Below are 20,123 nucleotides of genomic sequence, written 5' to 3'. Positions count from 1 at the left end.
GCATCGGACGAGGCCTGCCGGACGAGGCCCAGCACGAAGCCAGGCCATCGCCCAGCAAGCCAAGCGCGCCGCACAAACAGCCACGCCAGGCCCAGCGCAAAGCCAGGCCCAGCAGGCTGCGCAGCGCGCACAGCGCGCACAACACGCGCAGCGCGCAGCGCGCGCGGGCGCTGCGTGGGCTGCTGCTCGCGCGCACGCATGGGGCCCATCGTGGCAGCCGTGCGTGTGTGTGCAAGTGTTTGTGTTCGTGCACGTTTCCTAAAACATGCAGAGTTCGGTTAATGATTAAATTCCTAATTCTATTTGATAAATTAATTAAATTAGAGTTCTTGTAGGATTCTAGGTTTAATTAATTTGTATCTGAATATGATTTCGATTCCCTTTCCATACCCCTATAAATATGAGGCTAGGGCTCACAATTTATAACAAGTTTCAAAGTATTCAAAAGTGAGTTTTTTGAGAGAAAATTAAAACACACATCTTGCTCATAAAAGTGCCGAAATTTTCTAGTACCTTAAGGGCGATTCTAGTTGGTCAATCTTAAGGCGGATCCGGACGTACTGCGGACTATCTACGGAGGGACGACACTTGGAGTCCTAAAGACTTGTTCTTGTTCGGTTCGGGCGCAGCTAGGGAGGGCACGCAACAAAGAGTATGCATCTAAATTATGCTATATGATTATGTGTAAATAATATGTTGTCCTGGGTTAATGGTTGTTTCCGCATGATCTATGTAATGTCATATGTATCATAACCTAACATTGCGCGCATGCGCGCTTGGCTCGATGGGCCGACAACTTCGTTGCGGCTCGTATTCGCGACCAACGCCTTACGGCTATTATTTATCGTATCGTAATCGACGAATCACCATCGTACGATACGATTATTCGTTTCGCCTAGCTTAAAATATTTGCGATACGATATACGATTCCGATCCAACGTCGTATCGTATATTTATGTTTTTTCGAACTAATTCATGAAAAGCTATTAAATGAATTTCCGATTCATTTAATCTGGTGATCTGTTACATGTCATTGGTGTGACCTTATAGGTTCAGTCAAGAGTAAGCTGTGAGCCTAATATAGATTAGAACTCACTGATCGGAAGCATTGCTCCAGCTAGCTGTTCCGATCACTTGATCTCACTGAATTAATTGTTCATAATTAATCTAAACCTTGGTATTAAACTAATGCACCTTGGGTGAATGACACATTTCCTTCACTGACTTCTATCACTTCGTCTGCAATCTGATTTTCCTCAGGGAGGCCGTTGATCAGTGATCCATATTGATGTCCTCCTCCTGCATGGTCGTCTTACCTTGTTCATTCACCGAGACGGCTTCGTTAAAGGATTTTGCAATTTATTCTTGTAGGGTATGTTGAAGTCGCGCATGCCATCCTGCCGCGATGTCCTGATGGAGACCACGTAACATTTGTTGTAGAGATCTTGCTGAGGCCGGTTGGCTTGTTGCCGTGTTGAAAGGTGTCGTAGCTTCCGCCTTATGGAAGATGCCTCTGCTTTTGCAGTAGGGTGACTATCTTTATCGGTGGCATGTGCGACGCTTTTCCTGTGCAGCCGTCTTTCTCTTGAGCCATCCTTATGCCCTCCAGATTGCAGTTCCGCCATGATATTGTACCTCCCCACAGACGGCGCCAAATGTTGTGAGAACTTTGTTGATGATGATGTGTCACCCTTTCCTCGGAGGTATCAAGTATGCGCTGGCACGATCTCCCCGCAACCTGCAAAACAAGAATATTTCTGTAGGAACATTCCCTTCGATGCCTAAGTAAGTATTGGCTAGAGAGAGAAGTAATTTTTAGAGAGAAGACAAATCAGAATAGTTTAAGGTAGGTAGGAATGAATTGATTGCCCTTTTATCTTGGGATTCGAACTATTTATAGGACTAGGGCTTTTGGGAAGTGTCCTAAAACCATAGCCATATGATTGGCTGACCTCAAAGATAGGGACATGTGTCCTCATCGAGTAAAGAGGCATTGTAAAGTGTCCTTTTTTGGTGCATGGGCCTTTGGGCCTCTTGAAGTTTTATAAGATAAATATGTTGAAATGTTTTGGCTAGTTTGCTTAGTAAGCTTAGGGGTGCCAGGTGTCATCCTGTGGTAGGTCCAAGGTGGACTTCTGGTTATTGCCACATGAAATAGCCTTAGTCGTTACCACGGTGGCGGTAATATCTTGGTAATTCCTGTATTTTGAGTTGAAAAATGGTTTTATAAAATAAGGAATTATTAGGGTGTTACACCAGCGGACGTTGGACAGCTGAAGGAACTAGTCGGGAAGTCGACTGTGCTGCATGTTCACGTCGAGTAAGGAGCGTCCGACTATTGTGCTCTAAATCTTGCCGCTCTGCAATGTGACTAACACGCCTATTGACCACCTGTCGAGAACTTTCTCCGGCCCTCCATACATTTGATCTAAGCGGCATCCTATTTATCCGATTGAAGCCGAAGCTAACTTTCCCTCCTGGAGTTGCTCTATAGTACTTGTATTGTATATTAGCATGTTTCTTCGAAATTTCTCTTGCAAGGTGGTGCTCATTTGTTGTTGAAAAGTTTGGTTCATCTGTTGTTGAAAACCAGCCAAGATTTTCATCTAACGTACACAACGTCTCCATTGAAACTTGGAGGTCCATGTTTTCATCTAACGTACACAACGTCTCTAAAACTGGGACTGAGGTGTCCACCAGGGGGAGGTAGCCCAGTGTCAGGATCCTCTTCACTGACTACTTTTATCTCAGGGACGCGGTGAGGAGCGCATTAGCGATTCGGTTGGTTTCTTCTTTCGTGTGGACGTCTTTCTCTTGAGTCTTCCCTATGTTCATCAGTGTCAGATTGCAAGTCTTCCATGATATTGTACCTCCCCACAGACGGCGCCAAATGACGTGGGAACTTTCGTTGGTGCTGACGTGTCACCCTTTTCCACAGAGATATCAGGTATGCGCTGGCACAATTTTCTTACAACCTGCAAAACAAGAACATTCTCGTAGGAATATTTCCTCCGATCCGATGCCTAAGTAAGTATTTGATAGAGAGAGAAAGTGTTTTTAAAGAGAAATTAGAGAAGAATAATTAAGATAGGTGAGAATGAATTGGTTGCCCCCTTTTACCTTGGGATCTGGTCTATTTATAAGGTTAGGGTTTTAGGTTTTGTTCCAAAAAATCTTAGTTATCTGATTGGTTAACCATGGAGATGAGGACATGTGTCCTTGACAGATATGGAGGTAGAGGGCTTCAATGGGCCTCTTTATTCCTTGGGCCTCCGGTTTAGACTTTCCTTAACATATTCAGTCCTTGTATTTGGCTATACCACTTTCCGGAATATATGACACTTGTCATAAAAGGTGCCACATGAAGTGTTGTGATGATCTAAGGTTGATAAGTCTTTTTAGCCACATCAGAGATAATGTATAAAAATATAAAGAGTCTTTTATAAATTTGAATAATGTAAAAGTAGGTAAAAATTAGAGAAAAACATATGCGACAATGTCTAAAAATTGAGATTGAGTATGAGGGACTCACCACATCACTACTTTGATATACTTGTCAGGAGTGAGCTGAAATAAATTGAAGTGTCTGGTTATAAGGATTTGAAGACGTAAATAATTTGATTAAAGTTTGATATTAGGGTACATTATCAAACTTTGATCACCAAACCGAATAACTTCTTGAGTCATTAGATATAAAAATGTACTTTGAACAATTTGATTGTCTGCCTTTTATTTTAAAATACAAAAGTGTACTTCTAACGATCTTCTTAAATAAGCTATTGCTTTAACATAAGAGGCCACCCAATACCGAATGGAGGACTGTTTTTTTTTTCCTCGGCTCCTTCCCCTTGTTCAATACTTTGTATAGGCAAATTTGCTAAAAAGAACTTTTTATAATCCAAATTTTGCGAGAAAAGATTTTATATAATTTTTTTTGTGAAATCACACCTTAATGTAAATTTTTCTTGCGAGAAAAAACCTTATATAATTATTTTTTGTGAAATCACATCTTAATGTAATTTTCTTTTTGGCGAAAGACAACCAAAAGTAAGTTTCCGGCATTTACTGAGTTTTTCCGGCATTGACTTGCACGTGAGAAGCACGTGTAACTTTATTTTGCTAACCACACCCAATTTTCCTCCAAAAAAGCTTTAAAACCTAATGTTGAAAAGAAAAATCGAAATAAAATCAAGTTTGAAAATTCAAGACTCGGGAAAATCAGTGTCTTTAACCAACTTAAGCCACACGTGTTGCTCACGTGCAAGTTAATGGCCGGAAAAACTCAATCAATGCCGAAAATTTCCTTTAGGTCCTTTATCGCAAAAAAAATTACATTAAGGTGTGATTTCACAAAAAGAATTATATAAGATCCTTTCTCGCAAAATTTGAGTTGTAAAAGATTCTTTTTAGCAAATTTGCCCTTTGTATATGAAGTTTTTAGCGTTCTTTAAAATTAAAACGTCTATTTATCTTTGTAGACGAGTATCAATAACGAGAAAATGTTTTACCGTATTTTGAGCACGTGATGCCAAAGTGATATTCAGGTTAGAATAAGGGGGTTTTTATTCGACGTCCTCATCCGCTAAAAACGCCCGCGTATTTTGAATGAAAATACGAAATTACCCTTAAAATTCCCTCTTTTCCTTCCCTTCACCTTAACTGACCCAAACACCCATAACCCTCCTCCACCTATCAGCCGCCCATAACCCTCCCCCCTTGGCACTGCAACCACCTCCGCGCTGCACCACTTCCGCGCTGCACCACCTCCGCGCTGCACCACCTCCACCGCTTGCGTCGCTGCTTCCGTCCCACCTCCGTCGCTGCTTCCATCCCACCTCCACTGCTTGCGTCGCTGCTTCGAAGACAGGAGAGGAACGACGAAGAGGAAGATGCCGACGAAGAGGGAGCCATCGCCTGCATCGCTGCTACCGCCCATCCACTGCTTGCGTCGCTGCTTTCGTCCCAGCTAGGGGTGTTCATTATCGGGTACCCGCCTTTTCGGGTACCCGAAAGACCGGGTACCCGCTTTGTCGGGTAGTGAAAAAAGAGGCCCATGACCCGACCCGCGAAAATCGGGTACCCGCTTTTCGGGTACCCGAATTCCCGGGTCGGGTAACAGGGTACCCGGATTTAATTCGCTTCCATTTAATTTCTACGGAATTATGTTCGAAACTTTAAAATAAGCCCATTAACTACGAATCTGAGACATTAGTACATTTTCTCATCAAAATTTGAAGAGAACTAAGTCAAATTCTTCACATTGAGATACCTTTTCTCTGTATTTTGAATATGCAACAAATTTTTTTACAAACGAAGAACTAGTACTAGAATTAGAGAACATCCCTCCAACTAAGATATAGCCCCATATAATTTGAAAAAGAACATGAGAAAATAAACAGAAGGAAACCAAGCATTGATTAAGAAACAATAACAGGGAGTGCGGCGGCGCGGTGCGGCTGGTGCGGTGGAGCGGCGGAGGGGGTTGATGCATTTGTGTGGTGGAGTGGTGGAGCTGACGGAACATGTGGTGGTGGTGATGTACGATGTATTCGATGATCTAGTTTGTGAGTGAAATTGAGTGTGTATGAGAATTGGAAGAGAAGGAGAGGAAGAATGAGAGAGACATGAGTTTAGAGAGGAGTTTGGGTGAGTCAGTGAGTTTGTGCGGCTGGCTAAAAGAAAGGAAATGAAAATAAACCCTACCGAGTATAGCTAACTGGCTCAACATCTTTTTTATAAAAACAAATTAGCGGGTAACCGGGTACCCGTTTCAGTAAAGTAATGGCCCATGCCCCGACCCGGATCCCTGGATAAACTCCCGAGTCGGGTACCCGACCCGTTAATTTCAGAAAAATAAGAAAAATACCCGGTTTATTTTTGTCGGGTCAACGGGTCAACGGGTCGGGTAATACGGGTCGGGTATTTTTGAACACCCCTAGTCCCAGCCACTGCGGCGTCGCTGCTTCAACCGGTAAGTTTTTAATTTTTTTTTTTATTTTCTGGAAAACACGGTGCCGCCCAGATTTGGCGGCCGTGTCCATGGTTGACCCGCCCAGATTTGGCGGCGGCGACCATGGCCCAGCCACATATCTTGCGCGGCTGAGCCATGGTCGCCGCCGCTAATTTTGGTCGGCTTAACCATGGACACAACCACCAAATCTGGGCGGCACTGTGTAATTTTTTTAAAAAAAATCTTTTTTTTTAACGCCCATTCCTTCTGAATTTCAGAAATTTAATAATAATAAAAAATTATTTTAACAATTATTTATTTTAAAAATTTATTTTGAACGATTAATTATATTTCGTAATTTAATTTTAGCAAATAATTTTTTTTAATATTCAGATTTTTACAAAGAAAAAATTTAACAAATTTATTTAATTCTCAAAATAATTTCAGAATTTATAAAATTTAACAATAATGAATTTTAATTTTTAAGATTTTTTTTTTTTTGTATAACTGCTAAACCCAGAAAAAAAAATACAATTTTTTTAAAAAAATTAAGTGAACTGCCGCCAAGAATTAGAAGGCAGCAACCATGGTGGCTCGCCCAAAAAAAGCGGCACCCACCATGGCTCACCCACCCCAGATATGCGGCTGAGCCATGGTGGGTTTCGCCATTTCTGGGCGAGCCACCATGGTCGCCACCCGCCAATTCTGGGCGGCACTTTAGCCTACAATAAATAAAAAAATAAAAAAAATCGAATCTCCGGCGACGATGGTGCTCAAATGGCCGACGACCACGACGATGGAGGAGCGTCGTCGACCTTGGGGAACGGGACTGGTAATGCTTGTGTAGGAAGTGCAGAAATTAAGGAGGAGAGGAGGTGCGCGAGGAAGACGATGGTGGTGCAAAGGTGGGGAAGAGGATGGTGGTGGTGTCGGGAAGGGGGTGGTGGTGAGTTCAGCCAGCTGCGTGGTGGTAGTGGTCACGGGGAGGGGTGTGGTGAAGGGGAGGGTGGTGGGTAGTTTTTATAAGGGCACAATTGTCCTTTCAAGTCAAATACGCGGGCGTTTTTAACGGATTAGGACGTCGAATAGCGATACACTAGAATAAACGGTTATTGTAAACTATATACTACGCACACAAAATATTTTTATTCGTTCATTAAGTCATTAATTTAGGCTACAATTTTGAAGGAAGACGTTTTTAACTTGGTGTTTATTAATATAGTACTTGCTAACTTGAGTGATGTAAAGTCATCCATGAAAAATTAGAACAATGACATAAACACGTCATACCAACTTTGTTATTATACAGAAAATAAACCACCATATACCTTGTTGGCCAACTACATGATTGTCCATCAAACTTATACAAACCATTCGTCAAAACCATAAAAAGGAAAGCATATAGATATAACAAAGGAAAGAGAGTAGACTCGATCAAACTCTACCAAATTATGACAACGACTGCCTCTTCAAAAAATTACACATCTACGTTGACGTATGTATAACTATTAACTAGTCTTATATGCACACTATACGTGCGCGATTATATAAAAACTAAAAATTACGTTATTGTAACTAATCACAGTAAATAATATGCAAAAAAAAAAAAAAAAAAATGTAATCTCTAGTTGAAAGCATCTAAATAGTAATTTCACTTTTTATTTTATTTTTATTGCATTTTAAATTAGTATTAATATGAGTTAGTTGGGATATTTTAGTCTTTTTGCTTGGGATACCAAAAGTGATGTTACCGAAATATCTCTCCCCTCTTGACTTATACTATAATAGATAGTGATTTCACTTTTTATTTTATTTTTATTGTAATTTAAATTAGTATTAATATGAGTTAGTTGGGGTATAGTCTTTTTGCTTGGGGACACCAAAAGTGAGGTTACCGAAATGTCCTTCACCTCTTCACTTATATAATAGAGATTAAGTAATTAAGTAATACTACTCCATGTTATACTCTATATTTTAGAAAGAGATACACTTTAACCGACACATATTTTTAGGAGAGTGTGTTGAATTATTAAAATAAGATGAAAGTGGGGTATTAGATGAATTATTTATTATAGTAAAAAAATGATGTGAGTAAGTGTAGAGACCACAAAAAAAAATTAATATAATTGGAAGTGGGGGCCAAGATATGTCAAAAAAAGAAAGTGTATCTCTTTTTAAAATACAACTGTTTAAGGAAAGTGTGTTTCTTTTTAAAATACAGAGGAGTAACAATAAGGTTTACATGGATTTCACAATCAAGTTGTGGAATCTGTTAAGACTATAATTCACATGTAAGTATTAGACAAGTTAGCTCACGTTAAACAAAAAGTCAATTTACTACTCAATCTATCACTAATTGGCTTTAAAATAGAACACTACTATGTTAGTACCTGTGCAATGCACGATTTGATGAAACTTTTTGCTCAGTTTATGTGCTTCACTACAAGAAATTGTACCATCAACGACGGGAAATCCCGTCGCGAAAGGCCAATAATCGTTAATTAACGACGGGATTTCCAGACGCGAACCCGTCATAAAAGGGGGCTTTCGTTAATGGAAAATCCCGTCGTTAATCCGTCATAAAAGACATTTGTGACGGTTGTTCCTGTCTTTGTTTGGTTGTTATCCCCGTCACAAAAGGCTTTTGTGGCGGGATTTTTGATCCGTCGTTATTAGGTTGTCATAAAAGATACAAATTCTTGTAGTGTTTGTATATTCCATTCTTTGACATAGAATAGATTAATATAACGAAAATTACGAATAACAAAGTTACATAATGAAAAAAGTGTCATCTTTAACGGAGAATAAATTAATGCAACGTATACATTTTGATAAAAAAAAGGCAAGAAGAATGGAAGGTAGAAAATTGGAGGATAATCATATAGTTATAATTTCCAATAATAAGGAAGAAAGAGAGATGGAGAGTGGTGGTGCAAAATTTATTTCGGAATTTGGAAGCGTGTGAATTAAATTTTAACCCATCTTAATAATTAATTTAATTCAAAATTATAAATGAATGACATCATCTTTAGACTTTGGAGGGAAACTTTTTCTTGTTAGAGTGTCATGTGGATAGTAATAACCTCAACGGTTATTACTTTACTACTTCATCCGTCCCAAAATTATAGTCATGTTTTCCAAATCGGATGTCCCAAAATTAAAGTCTCGTTTCTAATTTTGGCTATTCATGTACTATATTAATTAAAAATGCATTGAAAACTCCACCCATGTACTATATTTCACTTTCATATGTACTATATTATCTTATCTATGTACTTTATTCCACTTTTCCATCCAATTCAATCATCATTTGTACTTTATTCTATTTTTCCATGTACCATATTCAATTTTTCTTAAAACCCATATGGGACGGTAAATATTTATTATAGATTGAACTTAATTTCCTTACCCTTAATTACCCTATATTCTCTTCTTGTTAGGGGCTTTCCCCCTTCTTATCACCAAAAAAAAAAAAAATCTCTTCCTTAGTCTGACTGTCTGGTCATCGAACAAAATTTTAACATGAATAAAACTTTCATACAAAATTAAACTCGAACAAAAGTTTTATTCATACTGAGTTTAATTAGGTCATTACCAAATGAATAAAACTTTCATTTCTAAAAAGTAAAGACTGAAAGTTTCACGAGTAACTCGTCTCGTGTTCTTCTCCGATGAGGTAAAATTTTGCCATAAAAATTGTACACACAAGCATACCACTCCCCAAGTCCTCCAGTAGTCCCTAGTCCCCACTCATCAACATCATAATTCAACAGAAGAATATAAAACACAAATTTCTCCCCTTTTCCCCATTTCTACTTTCCCTTTTTCTCTCTCTCTGTCCTCTCTCACCCACCTTCCCTCCAAATTACACCCACCATTTCCAATGAAGTAAAACTCCTCTTAAATCTTAATCATCATTACCCATCATAATCACAATCATAATCATCCATGGCTTCCCCCATCTCAATTGGAGCTCCACAACCATGGCCCTCCACCTCCTCCTCTTCTAAAACCTACAATTTCTGCTCTCTAGGCTGCTCATTCAACTGTCCTCAATTATGCATCTTCCCTCCACCACCACCTCTCTTTCTCAACCCCGGCGAAGGAGACGGTGATGATGACGGCTCCTCCTCTCACATCTCCCCTCTTATGGCCGCCCTCATCGCCGTTCTCGCCGCCGCCTTCCTCCTACTCTTCTACTTCACCGTCATCTCCAAGCTCTGCCGCCGCCGCTCCCGCCGCAGAAGCAGCATCAACAACGCTCGCTTCCTCGACTCGGAAACCTCTGATCCCCTCGCCCGAGTCGACTCACTCATCCACGACCCGACCCGGCCTGCTGCTGCCGCTGCAGGACTCGACGACGCCTTTATTCGGCAGATCACGGTGTTCAAATACAGGAGAGAGGATAACCTGATCGATGGCACGGAATGCGCGGTGTGTCTCACCGAATTCAACGAGGACGAAAATCTACGGCTGATGCCGAATTGTGAGCACGCCTTTCATATCCCTTGTATTGATACTTGGCTTAAGACTCACTCTAACTGCCCGCTTTGTCGGTCCACCATGAATCCGGCTCCGCCAATGAGATCCTCCTCAAACTCAAATTCAAATACGAACTCGAACCCGAACCCGAACCCGAACCCCGGTGGTGTCAATACTACGAGTAGTGTTGTTGCGGCGTTGCGGGTTGAGCGGAGTTATGACACCGTTATGGTGATCCGGGAGTTGGAAACCCGCGTTCGGGTTGTCGAGGCAGCTCGTGATGAGGTAGGAGGTGGTGATGGGTGTGGGAATTTGGAGGAGAGAGAAACTAAATTAGATATTAATGACGATATTTGTGATATTAATAATGATAATTCAAGATGAGGAAAATACAATACGGATTCTTCTACAATACCAAGGAATTAAAGGTAGGCCTTGCCTTGCCTTTGCGTTTTTTTTTGTATATTGATATTATTATTACTATTATTGCCTTAGTTGGTGATTAATTTTCTTGACTCATAACTTTTGAGTCGAGTTAGTTATATAGAGTTGTTTGTTGTAAATTTGGTTATAAATGGAGGGAGAAATTGAAGGGTTTGTTCTTGAATATTTATTTATTTTTTATTTATTGGATTTATTGTCGCGTTTGTAATTTATATTATAGTATATATGTGACTATTGATTTTGGACGAACTTAAATATTGCAAATTGGAAGCATCCAGATGGTGCAAAAGTAATTGGAAAATATTACAAGTAGGGGAATTGTAATGATTGTATTGCGTAGAGCGTAGAGCGTAGATTAATGGTTGGAAGTCAAAATTAGTCACATGGATAGTTGGGCGGTTGTTGCAAAATAATCTTTGTGTATATTTTTATGGAGTTTACATCCTTTTGTTTTGGGAGACGAGAAACCAAGCATGAATTTTATTACCAAGTGGCAAGTATTGTATGCTTCTTTATTTTCTTTATTAAAGAAGGAACTAGGTGCTTTTACTTTTATGTTACTTTTGTCTACACTCTACACTGAGAGAGAATGCATAACATTTATCTTAAAATGAATGTTAAGAGCAACTACTTTTCTTTCCAAATGTAATTAAATGGTCTATCAAGTAGAAATAGAGAGAATCCCCTAATAACTTAGAGAAGGTCGGATGCCGAAAAATGATTGTATCATGTATTATTGTGAAGTACATTTTAGAAGAGATTACTATTGTTTCTGTTAGTTGTAAAGATTCTTGATTGTTGATTATGCGTATAACATCCCGAATCTTTTATTGGTCGTATGGTTTCGTCCACTTTTTTGTGGTATTCATTTGGAGGTACAATCACACAGGGGATTAATCCAGGGGATAAGTCCTAACTCGTTAGGTCTTTAATTCATTATCTATTAAATCTAGTCGTAGGAGTTAGCGGTTCACCATAGTACTACATTAATTAGTTGTTAATCTTGTAGATTTTCTTTACTTGTTGCTACATTAATTAGTTGTTAATCGTGTGCATTTTCTCACTTAGTTGTTGACAAAATGTCGCTTGTACTACGTATTAAAGAATGCAAGTTCTTGTACAATTACAAATTCATTGTCCGACTTTCCATGTTCTACATGCAAAGCTAGATTCATTGAAAACAACAACAAGAATGTTAAGATATATTTGTGGTAACTTGGCCTGTAGGAATATATCCTCACTGATCTCAGCTTTAATAGAAAATCTATACTTTAACCTAATTGAGACAAATACTATGGCTCATCTCCTCCACGACTCGAGTGAGGTGGGGGTTTAGGGCGAGGGTCTCGCCTTTGGATTTTATACTTCTCTTGAAGAAGAAGCTAGATTTATTTTTTTATAAAGGAAAGATACACACATCTATGGTCTCCCTATCTCAAGAAAAGAAGAAGCTAGATATATAGTGTTCGTACACGACATTTTGTTTTTGTTGCTGCTCTACCGACATTTTTTCAGTGATCAAGACAGAGGAATTACAAATGGGAACAAAGAATATAGCAGATAAAGGTCAATTTCAATATGGAATTCAAATTGGTTGGCTGTCAGGAATTTTTGATTTAGGAATGAAACCTGGGTTTGGTTGAAATGGAATCGAACAACGGGGTAATACAAAGTCATAAACCCTTCCAGTTGTTTTTTCGAGTTCCCTTGCGGTTTTACAGCTACTGATCACATCCATACACTTCGTTGAATGCTACGCTTCACAATAGAGTGCCCCTTAACGACATTTATTTTCTCCAAAGTTACTTATCACATCAACTTATTATGGACTGCTACGCTTCACAGTAAAGTGCCCATACGGCATTTATTTTCTTTACAGCTACTGATCACATCCATACATTACCTTTGCGTGTTGATTTATGCAGCGTTTGTTTTTTGCTTTTTTCTTCCTTCATTTATGGACTGGTCGTATGTGAGGACCGCCCTAATTATACATAACAGCAAAATGCAGACTGCTATTTCAATCAGTCTGCTCATACATCATCATTACAGTTTTTTCAAACATAGTACTTTCTCAGAGTACTGGCGTTCCAGGAGTTTTTGAGCGCGGTACCATCCATTTGCATTAACCGGTATGATCCAGGAACAATTTCCTCCCATATCTGGTATGGTCCTTCCCAATTAGCTGTCAGCTTTCCTTGAGCATTTCCTTTTCCTGTTGCCGCCGTTCTTCGCAGTACCAGGTCTCCTACTCCTAGAAGCCGGTGTTTCACTTTCTTGTTGTACGCTCTGCTCATTCTGCTTTTGTATGCTGCCGAACTGATTTCTGCTTTCATGCGGATTTCTGGCATGAAATCCAACTGATGTCGCAGCAGCTGATCGTTTCTTTCCTCATCGTAATGCTGGATTCGCATGGTTGGCAGAGCCATTTCTGCCGGTATGACTGCCTCAGATCCGAAGCTTAACTTAAACGGACTCTCGCCGGTAGCCTCCTTGATAGCAGTTCTGTTGCACCACAAAATTTCTGGCATAAGATCTGCCCATTTGCCTTTACAGTCTTCTAGCTTCTTTTTCAGCGCAGCCAGGATTTGCTTATTCGCCGCCTCTGCTTGCCCATTGCTCTGTGGGTGACATACTGACGAGTGAGCCAACTTTACTATGTATAATCCCAGGAAGCATTGTATGGGTGCACAATCAAACTGTGACCCATGATCAAAAACTATTGCCTGCGGCAGCCCGAACCTTGTTATTATATTTTTCCATATGAACTTTTTCACCTGGTTTGCCGTTATTTTTGCTACCGGCTCTGCTTCTATCCACTTGGTGAAGTAGTCCACTGCTACTATTAAGAACTTGCGCCCTCCAGCCGCCATTGGGAATGGTCCAACAATATCCATTCCCCATTGCGCGAATGGAATTGGGTTCAGAATGGGCATCAAATCATTTGCTGGCAAGTTTATCACAGCTGAAAACTTTTGACATTTCTCGCACTTTTTTACATATGCTCGACAATCTTCTAACATTGTTGGCCACTAATAGCCTTGCCTTTGACAGATGATGGCAAGGGGTTTTCCACCGGCATGGTTCCCACATGTTCCTTCGTGCATCTCTTCGATCAGCCTTGCTGACTCGAATGCTGTCAGGCACCTTAAGAATGGCAGGCTAAATGACTTTTTGTACAATCGTCCCCACATGATGATGTACCAAACCGCGTCCCTTTTTGTCTTTTTGGCTTCTGCCAAATCTGCTGGTAGGGCTCCAGTCTGTATGTATGTTTGGATATTATCGTACCATTCTGAGGCAGTTGTGATGGCCATGACCCGTATTTCCTCCGACTCCGTACTTCGCTTATTCATGACTTCCATCATGACTGTTCTTTTCAAGTCGGCGACATTTGAACTTGCTAACTTTGATAGTGCATCTGCCAGCGTATTTTCTACTCGGGGTACCAGATTAATGCTAAATTTCTCTAGCTGAGCCGACACTGACCTCAACTTCTCCAGGTATTTGACCATTGAAGGCTCTTTTGCCTCATACTCTCCGCTGAATTGACTTGCTACCAGCTGGGAGTCTGTTGTCAGTGTTACTCTTTTGGCATCTGCTGCGAGGCACATTTGGATGCCGGCGATTGCTGCCTCGTATTCTGCCTCGTTATTTGACGCGTTGAACATAAATTTTATAGCATACTCAAAAATGTCTCCTGTTGGCGATTTCATGATTATTCCGGCCCCACTGCCTGTCTGTGCAGCTGAACCATCCACTGACACATCCCATACTTCAGCTTGTACTTCATCCTCTTGGTATGACGCTTCAACTATGAAGTCCGCCAATGCTTGGGCTTTGATTGCAGTTCTTGGCCGGAATTCCAAGTCAAACTCGGACAACTCTATTGCCCATTTTAGCATCCGGCCTGATGTATCTAGCTTGCTGATGGCTTTTTCGAGAGGAAAGTTTGTTAGCACTTCGATTGTATGCGCATCAAAGTATGGTCTTAATTTTCTAGCCGTGATGAGGACTGCATATGCCATTTTTTCCACCAATGTATATCTTGTTTCTGGGCCGTTTAGCACATGGCTCACAAAATATACTGGTTCCTGCCCTTTGTTTTCTGTTTCGGCTACCAGCACTGCTGCAACTGTTTTTGGCGACGCCGATATGTACAACTGTAATTTTCCACCTTCTTTTGCCCTTGCTATTGTTGGCAGGTTCTTTAGGTGACTTTTTAGAGCTTCAAAAGCCTCTTGCTCTGCCGGCCCCCATTTGAATTTCTTGTTTTGTCGCAAGGTCGTGAAGAAGGGCATTTGCTTATCTGCCGACTTGCTCACAAATCTGTTTAAGGCGGCCATTTTTCCTGTCAACCGCTGTATGTCTTTTACGCTTTTGGGTTGCGGCAGACTGATGATTGCTTCTACTTTTTCAGGGTTAGCGTCTATGCCACGCTCGCTGACCAAGAAACCCAGGAATTTTCCCGACCTTACTCCGAAGACGCATTTTTTTGGGTTTAATTTCATCATGTACTTTCTCAAAGTTTCAAAAGTTTCTCGGAGATCGTTAACATGATTCTCCTCTTTCCGGCTTTTTACGATAGAGTCATCTACATAGACCTCCACGTTTCTGCCTTTTTGGTCGGCAAACACCTTGTCGACCAGCCTTTGATACGTTGCCCCTGCATTTTTCAACCCGAATGGCATCGCCTTATAACAGAAAACTCCTGCATCCGTGATAAAAGTCGCCTTCTTTCTGTCTGATTTATGCAGGCTGACCTGATGATACCCTGAGAAAGCATCTAGGAAACTGAGCATTGCATGGCCGCTGGTAGAGTCTACCAGCCTATCAATCCGTGGTAGTGGGTAGAAATCTTTCGGACATGCCCTGTTAAGGTTGGTGAAATCTACGCACATTCTCCATGACCCACTCGGTTTTTTTACCATTACTACATTTGCCAACCATTTAGGGTAGTCACATGGCTCAATAAAACCTGCCGCCAGCAGTTTATCCACCTCTTCTTGTATCGCTGCCATTTTTTCCGTGGAGAAATTACGTTTTTTCTGCCGTACAGGCCTAACATTTCTATCGGCGTTTAACCGGTGGACCATTATCTCTGGATCGATACCAGGCATCTCATCCGTTGAGAATGCGAAGATGTCCGCGTGCTCCCTCAGCAAGCTTATGAGGTTGACCTTCATGTCACTCCCCATTTCTGTACCGATCACGACTGTTCTATCCATATTTCCAACCTCCAGCTCGATATTTTCTGTCAGACCATCTGGCATTGGTCTTGGTGCTGATACCGGCCTCTCATCAAAGTGTTCCATGTTCAAGTCAGTTCGACCTCTTTTTGCGCAGTTCTTCTTTTTTGGCAGATGTTCTTGTCTTGCCGGCTTAGTAGTCAAGTGTACCTCTTGCCTTGCCGGCTCAGTAGTCAAGTTTACTTCTGGGACCATTCTTCCCGGTGTTCTCAAAGCAGTCAAGTAACAGGATCTTGCCGCCAACTGACTTCCCCTTATATTTGCCGGCCTTTCCAAGTTCGACATATATATCATTGTCAAGTGATAGGTGGAGACTACCGCCTGCACGTCATGTATGAATGGGCGACCGATGATCACATTGTAGGCCGCTGGTACTTTAATGATTAGGAAATCTACCATGAGATCCCGCATTTCAGATCCTTCTCCGATTTTCACCGGCAGCCGTATACTACCTTCTGGGTACACTGTAGATCCTGAGAAACCGATTACTGGGTATTTCACCCTTTGAAGCTTGTCCTCTGGTATGTGCAATTGTTTGAAGGCTTCCCAGAAGATGATGTTTGCTGAGCTGCCGCCGTCTACCAGTACTCTGTTCACATCGGCATTTGCTATATCGATTGTAAGAACTAGCGGGTCATCATGCGGGAAAATGATGCCTCTGCAATCCGATTCCGAGAACGTCATCACTGGTATGCTGGGTGGGTTAGGCCACACTCTTGTGTTATTATAGTTTACCATGTGCCTGTGTTCCTCCAAACTTCTACTGGCGCCGCTTATTGTCCCTCCGTGGACTGGACCGGCAGAAATTACATATACGGGTGGTTTTTTCCCGCCATCCCTCTGTTCTGCTCTGGCACTGGTTTCCGGCTGTTTTTGCTCGATTCTAGGTGGCTGATATGGCTGCTCGATTCTAGGGTATTGTTGTTGATTTTGCTGTTGTGGCCGGTATGAATTGGCAGGGTTTCCCCCCACCGAGTTGTTGTTACCATTTCCTTGCCTCGCCCTATACTGTGAAAAATACCCCTTTCTGACCATATCATCAATGTTGTCTTTGAGGTCTCTGCAGTCCTCTGTTAGGTGGCCGTGCTCATTATGGAAGTCACAAAATTTCTTGACATTCCTTTCCCTACTCTGCATTGGTGGCGGCCTTCTCCAGCCGTCCATCTTGTTGTTTATGTTGTAAATTGCCGTCCGCGGTGTGTTCAGCGGAGTGTAGTTATCAAAGAGTCCTCTGGACTCCCTTCTGTCTTGTCGGGGTCTCTGCCCCTGCGGATTGGCATTTCTGTTATTCTGGTTTCTCTGGCTTGCCCCTTGCTGATTATTGTTCTGGTGAAAATTGTTTCCTCCTTTTCCCGCCTGGGGGTTATAGCCTGGGTTGTACCCGACATTTCCGCCGGTTGCCACTACCACATTGGAGATCTTCATCATTTCATCCCCCCTGATGTACTCATTGGCTTTGTGCAGGACGTCGCCCAGATTAGTGTATGACTTCCGGCTGAGGTACTTCTTGAATTCGCACTCTTGCATTCCCCTCATCAGAGCCAGAACAGCAACCTCCTGCTGCAAATTGGGAATAGTGATTGATTCGTTATTAAAGCGGGTGAGATAATCTCTTAACGGCTCTCTATCTCTTTGAGCGAACGACATTAACTCTCTCGACGATTTCTTTCTCTTCTGTTTGCTCACAAATCGTGACAAAAACGACGCCTGCAGCTGTCGAAAACTGTATATGGAGTGTGCCTCTATGCCCTTATACCAGCTTGCTGCAACCCCTAAGAGTGTGGATGGGAATACTTTGCACCACATGGCATCAGAATCTGTGTACAGCATCATGTGCTGTTCGAATGTGGTGCAGTGATCCTCCGGATCCGTCGTCCCGTCGTATCTCCCTGTCGGGATTTTTATCCTTTCCATCCTTTCTTCCAGGATTTCTCGGCACAGAGGAGAATCCTTTGGCTGGATTGTCTGCCGTCTAGCTATATGTAGAACCGGCGCTCTTCGCTCATATTCCGCGGTTGGGACTTGCTCTGCTTCAGGCCATTCTGTTTTCGCCGGATCCGAGCGCTTTCTTTTTTCTGGGGTGTTTTCTTGATTCAGGGCGGTTAGGAGATCCCTAACGGGTAACTGGGGAACCGCCGACCTGGTCTTTCTTAGACTGCCGACTGAACCTGGCTGCTGCGAGGCTGGTAGCTCTGACAAAGCGGCCATCACCGCTGATAGTGTTTTCAATTGCTCTCCCGTGAATACTTCCGACAGGGGAGACAGGCGCTCCTGCAGCGTCTGCTCCAGCGGAGTTTTCGGTTGCTCTCTGGCAGGGCTTTCTACTTCTAATTCATCATCGTTCTCCACTGTGAATTCCTTTTGTGCCGGTATCGAGGTGTTTTTTGTTGCTGGGCTTATAACTGATTGTGCTTGTAATGGATGGGCGGGGTTTAGAAGTGAGGGTTGGAATTTGGAGGTTGTCGCCGGTTGCGGAGTTGTTGCTTTTTCCTGACTCTTCTTTGATTTTTTACCGTCTTTCTGTGAGAGATCCATGCTGACTGTTCAACCGTTTCAAGGGATAAGGTCCCCTCCTTCTAGCGCCAATTGTTCCGGGTGTGGAATGAGAACAGCTGACTGTGGGATACTGGATTCCTGTCGAGAGTGTCGGTTGGTATCTGCACAACAGAATGGATTAACTAGCCTCGGGGGTGGTTCGAGGATCCCCCCTCCGATGCTTAAGTAAGATTACTGAGATATTAAGAGATGATTAAGAGATGATTAGAGAGTAAGAAAGAAGTGTGTTTTAGTGTTTTGTGTACCTCATAGCAATAAATGAGGTGCTCCTTATATAGACCAATCCAAAGGTACGATCAGGTAGGTCCCTTGTGGTTAGATAGCGACCTGTTGATAGTGACCCTTGGTTGGTTGTCTTCATGATAATGCCGGTAGGGGGTCTTGCAAATAATGCCGGTAGAGGATATTTATCTAAGATGACCAGATTACCTGCAGGTTAAGTTTACATATGGGGAGTTCTGCCGGTACCAGGTGGTGCCGGTAGGACACCCCGTACAGCTATTACTCCGTAATAAAATTCCAGTTCTCATTGATTTTAGCAGAAACTTTTTTAAATTTATGAATCTTAACCCATAGTCTCAATGAAACTACAAACATCTATTTTATTTTTGAGCAAAAAACTTTATATTTCTTATTGGTTAAAGGGTTTATTAACATCCTTTACATTTAAAAGCCTCATGTCTTACCAAGGGAACCTCCCCCCACCAGGATCATTTGAAATCTCCTCTGGAACAATATAAATAAATAAGGAACTATGATTGAATTGAGTTGTGGTACACTAATCGGCCATGATTGGTTTACCAAGGACACTCCCAATACAACTCAAAGAGTTTGAACCCCAACAACTTAGAGGAAGACTAGGCAATTGGAGCCAAAGTGGTAACTCAATCAATACCTTCTTCTAGAAATCAAATTCAACATTCCATGGCTTCACTCTGACAAGTTTGTTGCTAAGAGTATAAGGTCCAGAAGCTAACACTTCAGTCGTGCAAATAGTAATTGTAAATATCTTTATAAAACGTAGGCAGTATATCTCATTAGATCTTATTTTGTAAAAATATAGGTGGAAACATGTCGGGTCGAATTCAAGTGATGAGGATATTAGTTACAGGTACACGTTCGTTCTTTCGAGTATGTGTCATTTACAGGGAAACATAATTTTCATTCAAACATTCCGAAAGGTTGACCATTTTTCCAAGTTTATATAAAGGTACTAAGGTGGTTATTTGTGTGGGTAAAAGGTGCAAACGGGTAAGACGGGTGTTAGGAACTGTGAGTATGCTGACTTGTGGTATGACATGATAGTTTTAGATTATTTTCCCGCGGCCGATGATAGAAATAAATAAATCTACTTTCAGTATACCTTATCCGTTCTTTTATTATCGTAGCCTTCAAAAGTGGTTGACTTGTTACAATATTTAAGAAAACTTAGAAAGCGAAAT

The 20,123-nt window shown here is 41.6% G+C and overlaps 2 protein-coding genes across 2 annotated transcripts; one reads left to right on the top strand and one right to left on the bottom strand.

Moving 5' to 3' along the window:
- Positions 1 to 9,586: 9,586 nt before the first annotated feature.
- LOC110790085 (RING-H2 finger protein ATL51) lies at positions 9,587 to 11,065 on the top strand. The gene has a single exon (XM_021994829.2). It carries the CDS (start codon positions 9,899 to 9,901, stop codon positions 10,814 to 10,816), a length of 918 nt encoding a protein of 305 aa, XP_021850521.2. The 5' UTR covers positions 9,587 to 9,898; the 3' UTR covers positions 10,817 to 11,065.
- A 2,843-nt stretch (positions 11,066 to 13,908) lies between these two features.
- Positions 13,909 to 18,660, bottom strand: LOC110790077 (uncharacterized). The gene has a single exon (XM_021994810.2). It carries the CDS (start codon positions 18,658 to 18,660, stop codon positions 13,909 to 13,911), a length of 4,752 nt encoding a protein of 1,583 aa, XP_021850502.2.
- Between the last annotated feature and the right edge of the window lie 1,463 nt (positions 18,661 to 20,123).

Source organism: Spinacia oleracea, chromosome 2 (genome assembly GCF_020520425.1).
Source record: "Spinacia oleracea cultivar Varoflay chromosome 2, BTI_SOV_V1, whole genome shotgun sequence".
Taxonomy (NCBI): Eukaryota; Viridiplantae; Streptophyta; class Magnoliopsida; order Caryophyllales; family Amaranthaceae; genus Spinacia; species Spinacia oleracea.
Note: the sequence above shows the minus strand (reverse complement) of the source record. Positions and strands in the feature narration are given on the sequence as shown.

Bases quoted from the DNA above. Each gene is read 5' to 3' on its own strand.
- LOC110790085 (XM_021994829.2), top strand. From the start codon at position 9,899: ATGGCTTCCCCCATCTCAATTGGAGCTCCACAACCATGGCCCTCCACC.
- LOC110790077 (XM_021994810.2), bottom strand. From the start codon at position 18,660: ATGGATCTCTCACAGAAAGACGGTAAAAAATCAAAGAAGAGTCAGGAA.